Consider the following 21,276-nt stretch of genomic DNA (forward strand, 5'->3'; position numbering starts at 1 on the left):
TAAAAATAAATTCACTGTCACAACCGATACAAGAATTATAAACAAGCTAAAGGAAAGATAAGATGGTTAAAACAACCTAAACAGTAACGGGCTGTCCAATACCCTGCATGTATCACCAGGAAAATCCCAGGGAAATCACCACAATATGAACAGCTTGACATAGCCAATACAGATGTCTACTGGGAGCCATAATCTTCCATATAAGGAAGATACTTCCTGCATGTTTTGCTCAGGCTACATGTCTACAAGAAGGCAGTGTTGGGTTTTGGGGTTTTAAGGTAGCAAGCATGCTTAACTTCCGGTGGGAGCAGGGTGACCATAAATATTCACAAGGGCAAAAACTGAAAAAATCCAGAAAGGCAAAAGGGAAATATAAACCAAAAGACCAGAGGGAATGGTATACAGGATGTTAATGACAAAGACTGAGAGGTGTGGGACCAGAAGTGAAACACAGCAAGTGATAAAAACACAGGAAGTATCCGAAAGACAGGCATGCAGAGTAAAATGAAAACTTACAAAGAGCTAAGGGGAATACAGACCATGTCTGCTTTACCTCTGTGCAATAAGGGATTCATAAACCTTGTAGTAACTGCAAAGAGATAAAGCTGATAAGTCATACCGCTAGCTATGGGAAGCTATAGGAAAGAGTGGTTGAAGCTAGGTTAAAGAAAGAGATCACAATCACTGAGCGTCAGTGTGGTTTATGGCAGGAATAAAAGCTAAAAATGTGATGTCTATTTTGAAAGTGTTAATGGAGAAGTACAGCAAAGGCCTTTGTGGACCTGGAGAAAGCTTATGACAGTCTGCAAGATTGGAGAACTGTACTGTATAAGCCAGGAATGGCAGAGAAGTTTGTGTGGGTGGTGCAGGGCATGCATGAAAGTAGTAATATAAAGGCACTTTTTTTTTTAGACATAGATGATTTAATTTAGCTAGTTTAGGAGCATTTCACTTTTCTTTTGCGCTCCGAAAGACACAGGGCCTAGTAGTTTTTAAACAGAGTACCACAAACAACATGTATCCCTTTAGAAATAAACTTTTCTTGTGATACTTCTAAAAACCACATATTCTTAACTAGCCACAATAACACTGTATCGACCCCCCAATGTTCCTTTAATGCAACAATCCCTATAATTATCTAGTAGCCACACACTGCAACAGTAAGACTTGATGATTAGGGGGTTACAGGTAGGGCCCCAACAGTTTCTCTGCTCCAAGACATCCGCGGTCCTTTCACACGGTAAGCATGTCTGTTATGCCCAGCGCATAAATGTCTGTATGTCAGCGCTGATTATTTAAACCCTGTTTAAAATGTGACACATGTGTTGTCCAAAAACATTTCCTCTAAATTTGCAAAGTTACTGATTTAAAAATATATTTTCGAATTTTTAGTTGCATGTCAAACATATGATAGACTCTTGAGCATATTTATATAGCTAAATCCACAATGGTATAACCATGCTAAATAAAAGATGCCCAAGCACCAATGCACTCTAATGCAAGCCTCTGAACTGTATGTTGATAAGTACATGAAGCGTACCTCCACCTCTATAGCTGAAAACAGTTTGTATCCGCACTCTGAGGGTCTGCTGAATTGTTTTTAATATGGCACTTTTTGACAAACTGCAGATGATGAAATCCTATTTATTGGAGAAAGTGTCCTTAAGCTACTGTTGCTCATACTTACTGAGTTCCCTAGCTACTTCTTTACTATGTCAGTAAACTTTTTGAAAAGGAAGGAAGGTGTTGTAGATTTAAAGAAACATCTTAATTGAAGCAAAGGCAAAAAATTATAATGAATTTTATGTGACTGTTCATATTAAATCCAACAACAAGTGAAAATCCAAAACCGGCTCCAATCCTTCGTATTAATGATCTCCCTCTCTCTCTCTCTGTCTCTCTGTGTGTGTGTGTGTGTGTGTGTGCGTGTCCTCACAGATGGAAGGTCACGGCAGGAGCTTTTCTCAAATGCATCTCCAATCATTTTTTTTTTACAAGAAGTGTAGCTCATACAATGGCATAAATGTATTCTTTGCGATACTTTATAAATATGAAACTCTAAAGATTTTGAGTTCATGCACATTGTGAAACAAGAATCTAAATATTTGTAATGTTGACTCATGACTACATGACTTTAATAGATTACTTAAAAACACTAAACTCTAATTTCAGCAGTTTATTTTAAGTTTACAGAATATAACATCTGGTAAGACGATGAGTTTTACTTCTCACTGTTTGTGTTATGTGTATCTATTTATCATATATGTTGCTTTGCTCTGTAAACTGTAAAATGTTTCATTGTATTCATGAAATAAACCAGACTTTCACTGTCGGCATCTTTTAGTGTTTTTCTGCTTTTGTTCACTCCAAGTTAACAAAACCCACAGACATCCAGAGTTGACTCACTAACAGCGTGGAGCAGTCTCAGTGTATTTAGCTGCTTTTTCCTTAAACACAATCAACTGAGAGAAATGGCTGTAGTCATCCACTTGGGTCATTGCGAATGTTGAAGGAGATTTGTTCCATAGACACTGTATACTAGTGTTTCCTACACTTAATCCAACACTACTATGTTCTGTTTAAACCCAGATTCCTTTTATAGATTGCAGTGAAATTTGTTAAACCGTTGCTTAATGGGACAGAAGTACAAGTCACTCTTTTACTAACACATTGTAGATAAGTTTATTGCTGGACAACACAGCTAACAGCCTCACACACGCTCACACACAAAGTCAGAACAGAAAGATACAGTTGGAAGATGAATGATTGCATTTTTTATGATGCGTAGTAAACTACACCTTCTTCTTCTTCTTTTTGTTGTTGTTCCGTGTGTGTGTGTGTGTGTGTGTGTGTGTGTGTGTGTGTGTGTATGCCTTAGATCTCAAATAATACATTACCCATACTTAAAAAAAACTTAAAAAAAACCATCTGAATTTCAACATCTGAGATTCTAAGTTTTCTTTTTTTTTGAGATTCGTTTTTCTTTACCTCTCGGCTATTGTGTTCCAAACAAGCGATGTTTTCTACATGGCCAAATTGTGTGTTAACTACCTCACACCGCTGTGTCTGGGGTCCAAAAAAAAAAGTTAAAACAATATACCTTGCGGCAGTTGTGCTGAGGAAAATACTGCGTGTCTGATGGGGTGTTTTTATATAGGTGGATTTGGTTTCAGTTGGCCTCTGAGATGCAGATATAAAGAGCAGGTTGTAAAGAAAAAGGTGGAAAAACTATGGAGGTTCGGTTAGTCAGTAGGAGGTGTAATTGCCGGATAAAGGAGCAGTTTGTAAAGAAAAAAGGTGGAAACTATGGAACTACAGTTGGGATGTGTGTGCTGGGATGCTCTTGATAAGGAAGCCGCTTTTATTGTTTTATGACTTGTTTTGCTGACTGTTGGGGCCCTACCTGTAACCCCCTCTGTCTAATCATCAAGTCTTACTGTTGCAGTGTGTGGCTACTAGATAATTATAGGGATTGTTGCATTAAAGGAACATTGGGGGGTCGATACAGTGTTATTGTGGCAAAAAAAAAGTGCCTTCATATTACTACTCATGAAATAGTGGTGGGGTGTGTGGTAGGGGTGAGAGATGGGTTTAAGATGATGGGATTACGTCTGGTATCGGCTTTGAGCCCCGATGGGATCCCAATACCTGGGATGAACCATCCAAACTTACACACAGTGCACAAGAGAGGTGAAGAAGAGCATGCAGACAGGGTGGAGTGGGTGGAGACAAGTGTCAGGGGTCATTTGTAACAGACAAATAGCAGCAACACAGGAGGCAGAGCTAAAGATGCAAAGATGTTCATTGGTAGTGACCAGGAAGGAAATAAGTATTAAGAAATGAACAGCTTATGGGCTATTTCGGAATTTGTGTTCAGGAAACAAATATTGGCAAAGTGTGCTTCTTTTTTCTATTAGCACTTAACACACTGAACACCTTGATTAATCGCATGAGGCTGACCTTTATTCTAAAATGCAGTTAAATACAAATTGTAGCCCCATCCTTGCCTCCATGCGTAAAAAGATAACTAAATTATATTTACAATGAACACTTACTAACATGCATGCAGCATAGAGTTCATCTGAGATAGACGGAATGAGATAACTGCAGAAGACTAATGGGACAGAATATACAAATCTGTTGTGGTGGGCGTGGTTTTTGGCGCAGCGGCAGGGGAGGCCAACACAGTAATCGCCATCAGTAATCACACCTCACCTGCATAAAAGGAATGAACTGGGTCCTGAGGTTGTTCTTGGTGTGTGTGGCTGACAGCTGAAAAGCAGCCATTTCCAGAGTTTAAAGAGAATGAATGTAGCCAGCAGGAACTCACATAACCACCCGTTACAAGGCCTCCACAGTCACCAGATCAGAGCACCTTTGGGATATGGTGGAATGACAAATTCACATCATGGACATGCAAGTTAAAAATCTGTGTGATGCCTTTATTTGAATATGGACCAATATCACTGAGTAATGTTTTCAGCACCTTGTTGAATCTATGCCATGAAGAATTGAGGCACCTCTAAAGGCAAAATTGGGTCCAAGGTACAAGGAAGGTGTAATAAAGTATCTTGTGAGCGTATAGCCCACATATTGCATGTATAACAGAGGTCATTAAAGATATGAATAAGTCTCTTTAATTTGTTAAATGCCAGTTAAAAAAAGAAGTGCGGTGTAACAAAACATGATGGTTTGATAGTCTTTATTCACTGTAGGCTGTGTTTAAAGTGGTGTGGAAAAAATTGAAATAAATTAGATTTTCAGTCATTCACTTTCATGTGAAGAAATCTTGCCTGATGCCCATAACTTTACATAACTGGGTATGGTATATTTATGAGTACCATGTATTTTTTTTTTTTACCATCATTATTGTTAGAAAAGCACAGTTGCTTCAAAAGTGAGAATAAAAAAGGAAAATAGAAAGATTATGATACAAAAATGTCTCAAATAATAATACAAATTCAGAGGCTTGGTGTAGATTTGAAAAGGAAATGAAAAGCATTTATTTCAGTGGGCAAGATATATGTTTCACATTTTTTGGTGTGTGGCTTCACCTTTTATCATATTTGCACTTTACTTTCCCATATGGAAAAGAAATAGTAAAAACTTATATGATTTAACTCATGAAAGTGGCCACTTTCAGGAGTAAATCATATAAGGCTTACATGATTTACTCATGAAAGTGGCCACTTTCTCATTACTTTCATATATTGTTTTAGTAAGTATCCAAAACATACAAGTTTCATTATATAATTTTTCAAGGGATCTTATATCTGTTTTCACTCTTGTATGCTTTTCATACAAGTTTCACACAAGACAGATACAAACTTTATAAGATTTATATATATCTTTTCCATATGGGTTAATTTTAGCCTTTTCATCTAAAGTTTATGTAATATGGGCCTTTGTGCTGTTAGTATCTTGGGTATGAAACATGTGCAAACACATGTAATTAGCATTTATAACCCCAAAACAGAGTTTGTACAGTTTTAATTCTACAATTATACTTTAACACAGTCTGTCTCTTGGGCTTTCTCATAATTTAATTAAGTAATCTTCAAAAATAGTTTTCCAGGGCTCTTGAAGAACATTTAAAAGCTTTGGATTGTGGCTGCTTTTTGTTCTGTTCTCTGTCAAGATTGTCTCACACTACTTCAGTGTTGAGGTCTGGCTCTGGGGAGGCCGGTCACTGACTGATAGTGCTCCATTGTGTGTTTTTCCATACAGGTTAATGCACTGGCAGTGTGTTTGGGATTATTGTCATGCTTAAAAATGAAGCTGTTTCTTGTCAGGTGCCTTCCAGATCTTATTGTACGGCTGATGAAAATATGATCGTGCATTTCGATGTTCATAATTCCATCAAGATTGATAAGATCCCCAACACCACTGGCTAAAATACAGCCCCGAGACGTTGCAGAGTCTACGCTATTTTTTTAAGGATGTACGGTAGACACTCACTGTTGTACCTCTCTCCTGACTTCCTCTGTACATATTGACAACAATTTGAACTATAAATTTCACATTTGGATTCATCACTCCACAAGACCTGTTGGCACTGATTTTCATTCCAGTTCTTGTGTAGTTTAGCATATGTTTTCTCCCTGTTTCCCTTCCTTGAGAATGCCTCTTGACAGCCACCCTGAGACCACTGAGACCATTCCTGGTGAGGATTCGGTGAACAGTAGATTGAAAAGCTGAAGGTTCAGATGGATCTCCAAAGGCAGGACTTTGCTGGATTCTCCCTCCCATTTCCTAAGTACATGACTTTCAGATACTGTAGATAGTGCCACTTGAAAGTTTCCTTGAAACATTATATAGACACACCGCACAATATGCTGACATACAGTGTGCCAGGTGACTAATAGCTCTTTGGGAACCACATTGTTAGTGCAAAAATACAATTTTATGTCTATCAGACTGTTTTTGGGATTTTTGTAGATTCAAACTACAGAAATGGAAACAGTTTATGTGCTCTGTGACAGGCTGCTAGTAACAAAGTGCCTAAAGATATTATTTTAAATTGATTCTTTGCCAAGTTGTCTGTTATGTGTAGACATAACATTGGCTTCCTTGAGTTAGGTGTCTTTTTATGCTTCAGTGATTTGTAGTTTGTGTGTTAATTGGCTTAACAAACAAAACCAGAAAGCCAGCATAACGATTGCTCAAGATCACTTAATGAAATTGCCAGAAAGTCTCACTTCTTGGAAGCAAAATATAAAGAAATTAGAGCTGGATCAAGATTATAACTGGATAACATTATCTGACATTTTCTATATCTGTCGATATCTGATGACATTATGTATATGTCACGTACTTCTGACAGTATCATATAAGATAAAAAAAAACCAAAACACTTTATTTTTATATTTTTAATATTTATACTATTTGTAATCATTTATGCAATCACTTATTAAAGCCTTGAGTTTATTATTACAGCTCTTTATGTGAAGAGCAGAAACGCACTATAGGAGAAACAGTGTGTCTATCCTCTTAAATACATCTGTTGTTAAACATTTTTTTTACTATGTAAATGTTTCAAACGTACCTTAACAACAAAGTCCAGACAGTCAGACATAATGACGTCAGTCCTGTCTGGCTCGCGCTAAGGGTGGGGGGGTGTTGGAGTCGCGCGGATACGCGAGAGAGGAAGGAGGGGAAAAAAAACCTCAACCATCATCAACTCGCTGGCGGAGCGGGGTCACGAACTATGACCTTTAACAGAAGAAAACCAAAACAAATATTTTATAAAATAGCAGAGCGCACTAAATCTGTGGCCGCCAGTTCCCGGAGGTAAGTCTGAGTCCTGGACTGAAAACAGTAGAAACCTGTGAGACATACAGGACCATAAAAGAGCGTAGCTAATTTCCCGACTAGCTAGCAAGCTAGCCGATGCGGAGCTCCCTTCCTGGCCGTCTCAGGCAGCTCGGAGTGCGGGCATGGACCGTGAAACATCGGTCTCAGTCTGTTTAGGCTGACATATTTTGGTGACAGCTAAATTAATTGTTAAATACGATGACACAGCTGTCGACTTGAACCAATCCCTGCGTGCTAGGATGACAGCTCAGTGGGGCACACAGCTGCAGTCGGCTCTCACTGCAGCCTACTTGCGTTCACTTGCAGTGAGCTAGCTGAAGGGGCTAACGCTGGAAAGCTGTAGCTGCAGCAGATGAACTCGACCCTTTTACCTTTGCCATCCCGGGGACGGGAGTGGATTGAAAGTACTACGATCATACATTTTATTCATCACAGCTGCCATTTTTTTTATATTCGCCACCAGAATTTCAACATTCATCTGTTCGGTGTCTGAAAACAAAATTGCTCGAACATATTTATCATAAGGATTCGTCTTCGATGTTACTGGCTGATTGCCAGATTCTCCATTTTGTTATGTGTTGTGATACGTTTGAGAAAAGAGGTAATGATGGACGTACTGTTAGACCAATCAGTAAACAATATGAAGCTACATCAAATTCCTGTATGGTTACTGCAGCCACATAAATCATTTCCCCCCAAAGCCTGTCAGATTGTATTCTTATAAACAGTACAAGACCATATAAACAGAGAAGGACGGAAATCTTTCAAATGCCAGTAGATTAGAAAGAATTAAACTAATGAAAGGTGGATTTAGACACTTCCCCCAAGAATAAAGATGCTGCAAGGTGGTGATCACAGCTTTAAAAAAAATCATTCTAATTTCTAGATCTTCTAGTGCAGCTTGACTTTTTCTTTCTTTTTTTTTTTTTTTTAACATACTAGCAGTTATGTTACACTGACAGCGAATCTAGGGTTGTTCAAAGTGGTGCAAACAGCCACAAAAAGCATACGCCAGAAAAATGTCATCATAGCCCTCAGTCACTTTATGAACAGTGTGTGTTTCAACAGTTTGTGAGATTCAATTCATCTTGTATTTACTGTTACCTTCTGGCAGAAGTTTAAAGGATTTAAAAATTAATTTGTGCTCTGTTCAGTTAATGCTCGGAATATTAGTCTGTAGTGTGGAGTCATTGGGTTAGTGCAACATTAACAATTAATGTTGATGTGATGCTAAATTGTGACTTATTTTGCTTTGTATGGTTTGTGGTGGTCACAATAGCTATGCTGGGAACTGGGACTTGGAGTCCAGAACAAATTTCCTCTTCAGTGACAATAAAATATAAAGTAAAGCAAATTAGAAGTTTTAAAAATATTAAAAGCAGTGGGAGTTAGTCTCGACACCTTCATATTTACTATGTTTTTTAAGTCTTGACAGGATTTCATATTTGTCCATTTGGAGGACAGATGTACAAAGTAAGAAATGATTGGTGCCTCTGTCGATGTCATTGTGGTATTAGTATCTCCAAAAAGTGTTTCACCCACTGAAATTACTCTGGCACTGGACTGATGCAACTCAAGATTCATAGGTAGAAATTATTACATTAACCAATATAGGTGCAGCAGTATAGGAGGATTGACCATATCTGTGATAACATATAATATCTAACACTAACGCAGTGATGGTTCCAAACCCTCTTCAGTTAGCTTCACTTTGAGTGTGATTTTGGTTTTTAAAGGAAACAAAATAGACATTTAACAAAGGTAAAGGTGAGTTTAACTGATAGCTTAAATATTTTATCTGGAATTTTACATAAATACTGCATTGTCTTAGCAAGTTGTGTTGTGGTCTATAATAACATGTCAGCTATATTACCAAATTAAGTGAAATCCTCCTGCTGTGGTGGCTTACTCTCTGTTTGAGAATATGCAGAAGTGCTAAAGTATGGCTCTAAAGTCAGCGTAAAGTCACATGTAGAGGAACACACCAAGCTGTCGATCTTTGAACCATTGTATTGGACAGTTGCTCAGGTCTTATTAAGGATGGGGGAAAAAATTTATATAGAGTAGTATTGTGTTATTTTGCAATGCAATCTTATATCAATACAGGGACACTAAATATGAACATAGTATTAAACAAATTAAAATACACTGTTAATACTATGAGCTATAGGGCTCATCTCATGCACCACCATCCCAAGATAACATTACCTGAGCAAACATTTATTTGACTAAAAAAACCATCCAACACCGGACAGACTAACCTTGAAAAAGGTACTTCCTAGTTCAGAGCAAGCCAAAGGCTCAGTCACACAAGTAAAAATAGGACAAGAATATCCTTGCAACTACAAAAAATAAAAATAAAAATGTATATACATATATAATTATTTCCACATTCTGCAACCGATTGCAACTTGTGACTAAATGGTTGTCCAGACGTTTAGGGTTATTGCACGTTTACAAGCACTTTTAATTGCACGTTGCTTGGATGTCTTGCCTGATCAGAGATAACCTTTCTGCAAACAGTAATAGTCTGGACTTGGGCTGACTGTAATCACTCTGAAAAAGATTCTTGAAGGTTTGCAAGTAATTGCTGTCTAATTTTAAATGCAAACAGAATGCCAGCATGTTGTCATCAGTCTGAATGGGTCTGTCATTGTGCACAACTCAAAGGGACTTGACTCATCTGGCTGCCAGCTGATTGTATTCTGGTTATTTATGTAGGCTGCAGGCTCCATGTAATGGCAACATTTATGCAGGTTTTAGGGACAGTGTTGGTATGCTTGACAATCTCATTTTTAAGCAAAAAAATAACTGAAGTGAGATAACTTTATCTTATTGGATAAAACAAATACAGACAAAGTTTAACTTGAGGACATAATTTGCAATTTTAAAAATGTCACAATATACATTGTTGCAATACTCTCCATATGTTAAAAATCGCAATAAATTCTTCTTGTGATTGAAGTGAAATGTTTTGTTGAAGTTACCTAAAAAATAAGAATATCACTTTTAATAACTGTGTGATGATACGGCAGTCTATAGCTATATAGGTAACAGGGCAGTAAACAGAAACTGTTTTGTCAATTTTATTTTAGTTTGAAGACTGATTGCATTTGTTATTATATAGTATAAAAAGAGAGAAGCTTATCTTTTGTTTAATTTTTAATGATTTTAAAAGTTGGGTTGCAAAGGCATTGCTGCAGCACAGATTTAGTATTTCAAAGTGGCGTAATATTTTAATGTTTATACCACCCATTCATAAGAACACATGAGTGAGACACTGGTGTGCTTCAGTAGCCAAATCGCGCCATACAAAATCATCCAATGTCTTGCTGCATCTTCTGTGACCATTATGTGAGTCAGTAATGTCAGCCTGCTCTTCTGGGGTAGTTGGTATTTTTATTAGTTTAATTATTTTCTTTGACATCCTTCCAAACAGACCTCACTAATGACTTTACTTCATCATGACGTCCAACCTGAATCTGCTTTCCCAGCAGAAAGTGGATTCTGAGCATGAGGCAGAGGTGAGTGGTCTGAAGTTGTTGCTTCATCCAACCAATATGAATTTTTTTTTCTTTTTTGATGGTTTTACTCACTTTGGTCGTGTGGTTACCTTTAAGATATAATTCACCATTTGCTGTCTTCTTTCACTTACAATAAAAGTGTATAACATTTTGTAGCAAAACATTTCAACGCTGCATATTCAAATGAAATGTATTTGTGTTGCAGACTTATTAATTAAGATTATTTTTATACATTTAACCAATTAGGTGTCATCCTCTCCATCAGACTCAGTGATGAGTGAGTCTCCGCAGCGCTTTCAGGTCATCTCGACTGAGCCCTCTACACCACAGCGAATTCAGGTAACATCTTAAACTTGAATGTGTTACAACCTGTTGACATTGTCCCCTTTCGCAGGGGCGCTGAACATGTTGGTGTTAAAATATTTTTCTTGGATCTTCCACACTTTCCCTGTTGTTCTGTCTTCCTCTTTCATCTCTTATCCCCCCAGATTGTAACCGACCAGCAGACCGGTCAGAAGATCCAGATAGTGACAGCAATGAACCCATCCAGTGCCCCCAAGCAACAGTTCATTCTGACTACAGCTGACAGCTCAGGGGCAGGAAAGGTCATCCTGGCCTCACCAGACAGTCACAATGCCAAACAGCTCATCTTCACTGCTGCAGACAGCCTCATGCCAGGAAGAATACAGGTACATTTCCCTCTTAATACTGCCACATAGGGCATATGTGACAACACTACTGCCAATAACTTGTTCTTATTTGAATGCTTTTTTTCTAGATTGTTACAGATCCAGTGTCAATGGAACGGTTGTTAGGACAGTCAGGAGATTTGAGCCGACCACAGCCGGTGGAGTACTGTGTGGTGTGCGGAGACAAGGCTTCAGGTACTTCAGCCACTTAACATGAGTATACTTTGGATCTTTTCCATATACTTTGGTATCCAGCTGTGTGTTCAGCTTCATATTGTCAGTAGACTCAACCACGGGTACAAAATAAGAACTTTTTTGTCTGTGTACAGGACGTCACTATGGTGCCGTCAGTTGCGAAGGATGTAAGGGCTTTTTTAAGCGGAGTGTGAGGAAGAATCTGACTTACAGCTGCCGCAGTAAGCAGGACTGCGTCATCAACAAACACCACCGCAATCGCTGCCAATTCTGTCGGTTGAGAAAATGCCTTAAGATGGGGATGAAGACTGAGTGTGAGTGTGCATCCAATTCCAGGACACAGTGCAAAAAACACACCCAGAAACAAGTCAAGTATTGTCCCCGAGAAAGTAGTTTCAGTTTCCTTGAGAAATAAGTGAGATATGGCCCAAAAAAGTCTTCTATCTTTTTCCTGACCTGACATGTATAAAATACAGACTGGTGTGACACTGGATACTGCTGCAGGAGGTTGTTTAGGAAACATTGTCCCTACAGCTACTCAACAAGGGTTATTTTTAGTAAAAATATAGGTTCAGCTCTTTCTTTACCATCAATTTGTCAGGAAGTCCAACTGAGAACTATTCTGATCAGTTAAACCAGAAGTACCTCATATCTGCAGTATTCTGAGAGACACTGAATATCATTAGCATGGTTCTCAGTGCATGCTTGTAGAAATGCACAATGTTCTTTGCTTTTACTTGTAAGCATGAGGAAAATATTAACACATTCTGACTCCTGTAAATATTCAGCTGTCCAGAGTGAGAGGAAACCCATCGACATTGTGCCCAGAGAGAGGCATGCCAACTGCGCGGCCTCCACCCAAAAGATCTACATTCGTAAGGACCTAAACAGTCCACTCATCGCCACACCTACGTTTATCTCCGATACAGAGACAGATGGATCCAGGTCAGACCTGCAGACAAACATTGGGTCTGAGCTGTTAAATTTGCACCTTCTTTAAGTTTCCAACGATTTTGTAAAGTTGTTTTGATGGTTCTTTGTACCACATTTAGGTCCAGCTTGCTGGACCAGGGGATGCTGGTTAACATCCAGCAGCCAGTGATCCAGAGTGATGGAACTTTGGTGCTGGCAACTGATTCAAAGGTACATCATTAAAGAGACTGTGTAACAGTAAACAAAACATCTGCCTTTTGTAAGTCGTGTAAAGAGGTTGGAGCATAAAATCTGTGCTAGGCTGTAATGTATGTACAGTGGATGCTGGTTATGTTGCCTATATGATGGGATATAATCTGCATTGTGTCACTTGTCTTTAGATGGATTGTGGGCAGGGAGACTTGGGGACGCTAGCCAACGTTGTGACATCACTGGCCAACCTAAGTGACTCACTAAAAGAAAACCTAAACAATGGTGATACCTCAGACAGCCAACATGAAGAGCAGTCTGCCAGCGAGATAACACGGTCAGTCAGCAACACCCAGAGAGGAGTCTTGCCTTTGCTTGTTCAGATTTGGGTTCAGGTGGCTTATCGTTAGTGTTCTCTTAAAATTTACTTTGTTTGTCTCTGCAGAAGTAAACCAGTTCTCTATTTGCATTTGTTTAATACCGCATTGGTAATTTTGTGAGTTATGCATTGTGGGTTCTAATATCTGCATAATTTTTAACACTGATAAAACCTGTGTTGTAGACTGTAGATAAGATCTCATTGATGACTTTGCATTGTTTTTGTTCTTCTTTGAATGAACATAGTAACTGGATCAAAGGAGCTTGCAAAGAAAAGCGTCTGGACTTCTTTAAGTTGCTTGAAGACGTTTCACCTCTCATCCGAGAAGCTTCTTCAGTTCTAAGGTCAAATGGCGGAGAATCCCAGATTTAAACCCAGTGGGAGTATCCCCCCAAGAGGGACCTTAAAACCTTAGAACTGAAGAAGCTTCTCGGATGAGAGGTGAAACGTCTTCAAGCAACTTAAAGAAGTCCAGACGCTTTTCTTTGCAAGCTCCTTTGACTACGATGACCTGGATGACTGAGAACCTTCACAGACATAGTAACTGGATAATTGTGTGTATAAGAAAACAGTGTTAAAAACAGCATTTAGGTAATAAAAGTGGTGCTAAGGAGTTAACGCATGTATGTGTGCAATAAGAACACATTTATACTTTTGTGACTTATATGTTTCTTGTTAATTAAATTAATGAAAGGTCATTTTATGTGTGCTTGTGTGTTGCACACAGTGCCTTTGACACCCTGGCCAAAGTCTTCAACCCACCTGAAGTTGGGGTCGAAGACAATCTGGCTGATAAGTCACAATGTGTCAGTGGAACAACGATCCAGCTGATTGGTCGAGACCAGGAGACCCCTATTATAGAGGTGGAAGGACCACTGCTCACAGACAGCCATGTCAGCTTTAAGGTGAGTAAAGTTCACATGTAATGGGAAGAACAATATGCACAATTTTTGGAGATGATTGACTGCTGAGGGATACCGATTGGCATCCACAGTAGGGTGGGTGGTACTCAGAGGTTATTCACCAGAATACAAGACCATTCATCTGTCTATGCAGTTTTAAATTACCAAAGTATGGATGCGTGGTCAATAATAAACAGCAAAACCCTGTTAAGTGGTTTGTTATCACCTGCAGTTGAAACACTTATTTTAAGTTTCTTTTTAGTTGGTGTTTATTTGATTTTTGTCCTTGCAAAGATACTGGCAGGAAACACGAGGAACAGTGAAAAATATGACATGTAACAAGCAGATCCCCTGCTGGACATTTTGTGCAATGTGCATTAACTGGAGCGACTCATTTAACACTTGCTTTGTGTTTCCTTTGTGTTACCATTCTCCTGTCAGCAGTAATGTTTTTGTACTTGATGTCCTTTTCAGCTGTGTTGTGTTTGTATCTTTCCTCTAGCTGACCATGCCCAGCCCCATGCCCGAGTATCTGAATGTACACTACATCTGTGAATCTGCATCTAGACTTCTCTTCCTCTCCATGCACTGGGCACGCTCAATCCCAGCCTTCTCAGCTCTCGGGTGAGAGAGTTTTCACACAAGCTGTTGTCTTTGCAAACACTACCAGATGATTGTTAATCAATATTTTCCCTCTCTTCTCAGTCAGGAGGCAAACACAAGTTTGGTGCGAGCCTGTTGGAACGAGCTGTTCACTCTGGGTCTTGCTCAGTGCGCTCATGTGATGAACCTGTCGACCATCCTTGCCGCCATCATCAACCACCTTCAAAGCAGCATCCAGGATGGTATGGACCACAGACCTCGCCATCTTTCACAGTAGGACACACACGCATATAAACAGGAGTAAAGAAATGTGATTTTTCTTTTTTTTCCTTTCTTTTTTGTTATTAACAAACATAGGCCTTAAGCATAGAAGACAACTTTATTACTTACATGTGATGAAATCAGAACAGGCTCATATTGTTGCTGTTTTTATTTAGATTGTAACAAAACTTTGAAATGTAATTGCATAAATAAAAATCCCCCCTGCTAGGACCATTTTGGCTTAATGAAGCCAACTACATTGCAAACAAGTGACGACACTTGCCACTAACACCGACTAAGAATTGTGTCGTTTTTCAGTGATGACATGCTTTTTGTTGTTTCTCTAAGTAACTTTTCTCGGACCATTAAGATGGAAAAGAATTAAAGAAAATAAGAGACTTAAACCATGAATATTTATACAAAATGGAAACTTTCTTCTGTCTCAGACAAACTGTCAGGGGAAAGGGTGAAACAGGTGATGGAGCATATCTGGAAGTTCCAGGAGTTCTGTAACAGCATGACGAGGCTGGAGACCGACAGCTATGAATACGCCTACCTGAAGGCTATAGTGTTGTTCAGCCCAGGTGAGTCTGATTTTCTGTGTCAGAAATAATAATGGACAGTCTAGCTGTTATCAGTCAAATGATTTTGGAGAACAACTGTTGTGTGTTTGACTCATCAGATCACCCAGGTGTGGACAGCAGTGGGCAGATTGAGAAGTTCCAGGAGAAAGCTCTGATGGAGCTACAGGACTATGTGCAGAAAACATATCCAGATGACACCTACAGGTACATTCATACCTCCTGTCCTACTCTCATCCACATTCAAAGCAAAGTGACAAAAAATGTTATACAAAGTGATACCCTAACTTAATACCCAGCACTAAGATGGAAAAATAACTGATACTATGCCACTCTTATTTTATTGGCGTAAGTTAATTGTGAGTTTGGTTGAGTCTTTTTTGGTTTTTACAACTTCTCTCCAGCATATACCTGTTTCATTCTGTGGGACACGTCACTGTCTGCCAGGCTTTAAGCTTTTATTTTCACTGTGGCTGTGAATTCACCAACCTGTTATCTGCACTATTCTCGAGTAGGCACAGTAAAACATCTCAGACTCTGCAGAAGGGAGCTGTATTAAGACTGTTAAACATCCAAGCTGACTGCATCTGACGTTTACATTCTTTTCTCTGCAGAGCAAAAACAGGTCATGTCTATAGGGTGCAGGTCTGCAGTGCATGTCTGAAAAAAGCTTTTGGCTGATGTTGTCTGCTGTTCAGCTGTCATTTAATCTGACTGTTAACATTTTATTTGATGTCCAGTGCTAGTAAATTTTTGTATCCCAAATTTGTATCCTAGTTACAACCATCAGCCACCAGATGGAGCATCATTCTACATAAATGCCATATCAAAAGGATGAGATTGTGGATACAAGCAGCAGAAATGAGCTTTCTTTGAAAGGTGGCTGACCTCTCCTTAAAGAAAGGGTTGTTCTCAGCTAGCTGAGGTTGGTTGCTTCTTGGATGAGGTGTTCTGAGGATGTTCTAACAGGAGGACAGGGATATTCTCTTGGCATTACCCAGAAAGAGCTGGAGGAGGTAGCTGGGGAGGGAGTCTGGACTTCTCTGCCTCTCTTTCCCCAAGATTTTTATGATAGCTGTGTGAAGCACCACACCTTTAGACAGTGTTTACTATAATAATCAGAGTTTGAATCTAAATAAGTCGTACCCAGGCTGTATGATGCAGTGAATTTTGAGCGACAAGCCAATGATTTGATTAGCAGCATATCATGGTGAGCAGAGGAATATGGGTTGTTGGTTTCATTCAGCTGTACAGGATACAAGTGCCTATATCGTGAATTGGTATGTGAGGAATGCTCTTACCATCTTATTGCAGATAACAAAGTGAAAACAGCGATAGTAGTTGTGTTGGGGTGGGGTGGGCAAAAGAGGACCATCGGTGTACCACTATCCACCCTTCATAATGTACAATGTGGATTCCAAAGACAAAAAAGTCTGTAACACCCAGGGAGAAACGAGCACACACCCCAGGAGTTTATTTGTCATTTCCAGCTTGAAGATATGTTTTTTAATTTGTTTTTTAATGATCATTATTAATGAACATGCAAGTAGATATGAGCAGAACAGCTAAAACAGTATTAAGTTAATACATGCTGGCTCTTTACTGTTTTTACCTCGGAGCTGTACTTCTCTACTCTTCATTGTGCCTTTGCCATACACAGTGGAGTCTTTTACCAACAAATGAGGTTTGCTGGAAGGTGTTGGTTTGGCTCACCAGGCTGAGCCACTCCACACACACACACACCTTAATTTGAAAGTGTGTAGACGTCCAGACATGCACTTTCAATTATATATGTAAATGCAACATTATATTATAGCAAGGCAGATTCATTGTATCATGACTCTTATAATAATGATCACATTGATTTAATGCATCACTGGGGAAATAATCTAAAAATTGGCCTTGATTGGTTCACTTTGACCAAGGTCGATCGCTGACGTCATCGTCCATTGGCACAAACCTGAACTCCTGTGTCCTTTTCTTTTCTGTGGATGTCTGGCAGAAGGCCTTCATTCCATTTCAGGTAAAACCGTGTTTGCATGCAGTGATGTGTTGTGTAAATTACATCTTTATTCCATTCCTCAGGCTGACACGTATTCTGACTCGTCTGCCTGCACTGCGCCTCATGAACTCAAGCATCACAGAAGAGCTCTTCTTCACTGGCTTAATAGGAAATGTTTCTATTGACAGCATAATTCCTTACATCCTCAAGATGGAGACGGCTGAGTATAACAGCCAGGACTCTGACTCTACAGAATGACACGCCATCACTCCAAGCACCCTAACTCTCAGAGTTTGAAGTATTTAGTGAGTCTCCTCTTCAGGTACACACTTACTCTTGTAAGGATTGTATTTTTGAACTGCAGTACTAAATCCTGCAGCAAGCCCTTGCTTTCAATGATGCATAGTGCAAAGTCATTCAGGTAGATTGAGATGGAATGGCACTGGACAGCCTGGATGGCTGGGGATGTTTCCTGAAGCTGATGCAGTCAGTCCTGTTGAACTAAGTAACAGAATCTTCTGCATCTACAGCTGTGCTCTTTAATGTCTTTATAGCATTTGACCTAACCCTTTCAAATTGCTTTACATTTGTCTAGGTTTGCATAACTTACAGAAAGTCCAGAATCTAAAAGTAACATTAAAAGAAATCCTGCATGTGAAAAAGATCTTTAAAAACCTCTTTAGAGTGGAGGACATCTGATTACTTTAAAGCTGGGAAGTTTTTTTGAACATCAGCGCAGTAAAATTGGCATGTTTCTGATACAGGCCATTAAAAAGAATTGAGTTTTCAATATGTATGGAAAAGAGCTTTTCTTGTTAATTTTGACACAACTGAAATTAAAATGGAGTTGTTCAATTAGTTAAATCTGAATTATAGTTAGAGAAACTCAGTCAGGTATATAAAGGTACAAACTCTCAGTTATGTTCTCCATTAGTAAGTGTTCATAGCATGTCATAGTATTGATCAAGCTCATAGCGCATAATCAGCTCAGTGCACCACCTCTCTTTTAGTTTTGCTTTTACAACAACAAAAGTTTCATAAGTCAAGTTAGCCATTTAAATTGAGGAGCGTATGTTGTTTCTTATACTGAACGATAGGGCTGCCACGATTAGTCGACTAGTCACGATTACGTCGACGACTGATTTAATAGTCGACGCGTCGTTTGAAGCTTTGTAAGATCCCAAAAGAGGCAGGAATAAGTAGTAGGATTTAAGAGTGTAATAACGGACTGAAACAGAAGATGGCAGCACTGCATGTACAAGGATGCCAGCTGCTGTTAAACCCCGAAGAAGAAGAAGCTGTGTCCCAGAGTTCATAGGGCGGCTCTGCTCAGCTTTCAACAATGGCGGCAGCTAGTTAGTTTTAATATTACTCTTATTATTCTTTCTGGGTCACAAAATAAACGTTTAAGATATTCTCAGGCGAGAATGTTGCTGTGTAAACCTCAAATATCTGCTCAGTTTATCAAGACATATTTTCAAAAGCGCTCCGATGTTTTCGGAGACGTCTGTTACCCACCAGCTCGATAGCTAACGGGTTCAAGGCTCACTAGAGCCGTGAGAACACCGGACTCCCGGCAAATCGTTTTCAAACCCACCGCCGTCTTTCGCTACTCAGGGTAAACATGATATATGAGTCACTTAGATAACTTAAAAATGTATTTGTTTGGCTTTTTTTAGTATTTTATTTGTTCCTGAGTAAATCGGTTAGGCTGAGATTAAAGTTCTAGTTTTTACACAGCTGAATAAACGTCAAGCAGACAACTGATTATCAGAAGTGTGAGATGCTCGAGAATATACTCCGGTGTCCTGTTATATTTTAGATAGCAAGGAGCAGACGGCTGAGTTTATTAAACTTCACTGAAACAATCTGCAAATTTCATTAAAATTTAATAAATTTTAATCTTGTCTTTATTTTTAGTTAGCACATACCTTAAACACCTAAAGCTGTAAGCTAATGATAGTTATATTAAGAGCAGATGCATGCTGGTGCAATAAGCTGTACGTTTTATGTCCAATGGATGATGATCTGATTAGTCGGCTAATCGCAAAAATAATCGGTGACTAGTCGACTATCAAAATAATCGTTTGTGGCAGCCCTACTGAACGACATCTCAGAGGTTTTTTATGTGCTTGTGTTTCTATGTGGTACAATTATTTTTAGGTTATTATGAGTATGTTCCTTATATAATCCGTGCAATTACCTCATCAATTTTCCCTTTTATGACAATCAATTACATATTGTTTCCTTCTGTCCTGTCAGTGTCATAACCATTCTTCTCTATCTTCATTTTTTACAGTATTTATCATCAGCTAAATATTTCTTTTAAGGAATTAGATTACCTTAAATGTTTGGGTTTAAAAATCCGACTTATGTGTAGCTATGCTACGGTTTTTTATTTTTGCATTTGTATTCTCGTGCACATCAATCAGCTTTTGTGGTGTTTCATTGCACTCATGCTGACTAAAACTTTGTGTTTTGTATGTTTTCCAAAAACTTTAACTTGTTGTAAACAAATTTGCTCGTTGCATACTAAGTGTACTTAAAGTACTTTTGGGCAGGTTTCCCTGATTTAAAAGAAAAAAATGGAGAAAAAAAAAAGATTTTCTGGGAAGCCAATCCCGAGTGCATTGATGTCTTGGAGACGACGTAGGAGATATGCATTGGCTTACCTTCTTATATTATGGTTCTGAATAGGCATCCACAGCACCATGAATGATAATGGGTGTATAAATAGGTCAGCTATGATTATGTCTCTGTGAAGTACATGTCAGATGTAATATTTGGGTTTAAAACCCATATGGACTGTTCGTAAAGGCACTGGTGAGAAAAGACCTTCGTACATGTAATTTCATTAAAATGAGTGCATGTTGTTTTGAAGCAGGGTTTTTTTAATCTTGTCGCTGTCTGCCCTAAAAAGGAGCATTGTTATAATTTTTCTAGAGCATTGCAATGCATGCAAAAGTTGCTTAAGCGCATTTTATTAAATGCTGTATGGAAAGTGTGGATTTAAATGTTGTGGCTTTAAAATATTTACCATGAGCAGCTCCCACATTACAGGATATTAGAGTTTTTCCAGAGTATCTTATGGTTAAGATTTTATACTGTGTAAAAGTACTGTTTTTTTCCTTATGTAAAATGTCTGTGTTCAAACATTGAGATTGAGAAAATCATTCATGTTTTGCTCGAGTTGGTCACAACCCTACCTTTCTACCTCACGCTGATAAAGATATAAAAGAAATGTGTTAATGACTGAGTCCCGCATCAGAATTCCAGTCTCTGAGGCCAGCTTCTCTGAAGCTACGCATTTTAAACAAAATAAACAGTTATTCATGAAATAAAACACGACTGAAGTTATTTGTGATGAAGATGGATGATAGAACTGGAAAAGTTGAAGTCTGTATGAACATATCAGTTTTTTTTCTGTTCCGTTGAATAGAAGTTAGGCTTTAGTAACAATATAGGCAGGAACCATAGCATTCTCCTTATTACTTTGATCACTTTTAAATACAGATGTTTCCCCATAAAAATAAAGCCATCAAATAACGAGTGAAAAAAGCATTAATAATGCAGAAACCTGCTTAATGGGTCTGCTTGAATATTTTATTCTACAGTTTACTGAACAACAGCAAACTAAACCCCAAAAAGACACAAAAAACAGAAATTCTGTTTCCAAAAAAAGAGAAAAGCTATAAAGTATTTAT

At 38.6% G+C, this 21,276-nt stretch overlaps 1 protein-coding gene across 3 annotated transcripts; it reads left to right on the forward strand.

Annotated features, from left to right (window-relative positions):
- Positions 1 to 7,101: 7,101 nt before the first annotated feature.
- On the forward strand, positions 7,102 to 20,915 carry nr2c2 (nuclear receptor subfamily 2, group C, member 2). 3 transcript variants are annotated; one of them, XM_084915918.1, is made up of 15 exons: positions 7,104 to 7,290; positions 10,754 to 10,838; positions 11,085 to 11,177; positions 11,327 to 11,527; positions 11,617 to 11,722; positions 11,857 to 12,036; positions 12,511 to 12,667; positions 12,775 to 12,865; positions 13,036 to 13,181; positions 13,951 to 14,128; positions 14,628 to 14,749; positions 14,831 to 14,970; positions 15,436 to 15,573; positions 15,672 to 15,777; positions 17,656 to 20,915. In XM_084915918.1, the coding sequence occupies exons 2-15, from the start codon at positions 10,779 to 10,781 to the stop codon at positions 17,828 to 17,830; spliced, it is 1,893 nt and encodes a 630-aa protein (XP_084772044.1). In that variant the 5' UTR covers positions 7,104 to 7,290; positions 10,754 to 10,778; the 3' UTR covers positions 17,831 to 20,915. The 3 variants fall into 3 exon arrangements, 2 of the variants coding, with proteins under 2 accessions (XP_084772044.1, XP_084772045.1); XR_014798834.1 differs by lacking the exon at positions 17,656 to 20,915 and having other exon boundaries at positions 7,102 to 7,290; positions 14,831 to 15,001; positions 15,672 to 15,775; XM_084915919.1 differs by lacking the exon at positions 7,104 to 7,290 and having other exon boundaries at positions 10,752 to 10,838; positions 11,104 to 11,177.
- Positions 20,916 to 21,276: the final 361 nt, after the last annotated feature.

This window comes from Perissodus microlepis, chromosome 20 (genome assembly GCF_051167445.1).
Source record: "Perissodus microlepis isolate ML-2025 ecotype Zambia chromosome 20, ASM5116744v1, whole genome shotgun sequence".
NCBI lineage: Eukaryota > Metazoa > Chordata > Actinopteri > Cichliformes > Cichlidae > Perissodus > Perissodus microlepis.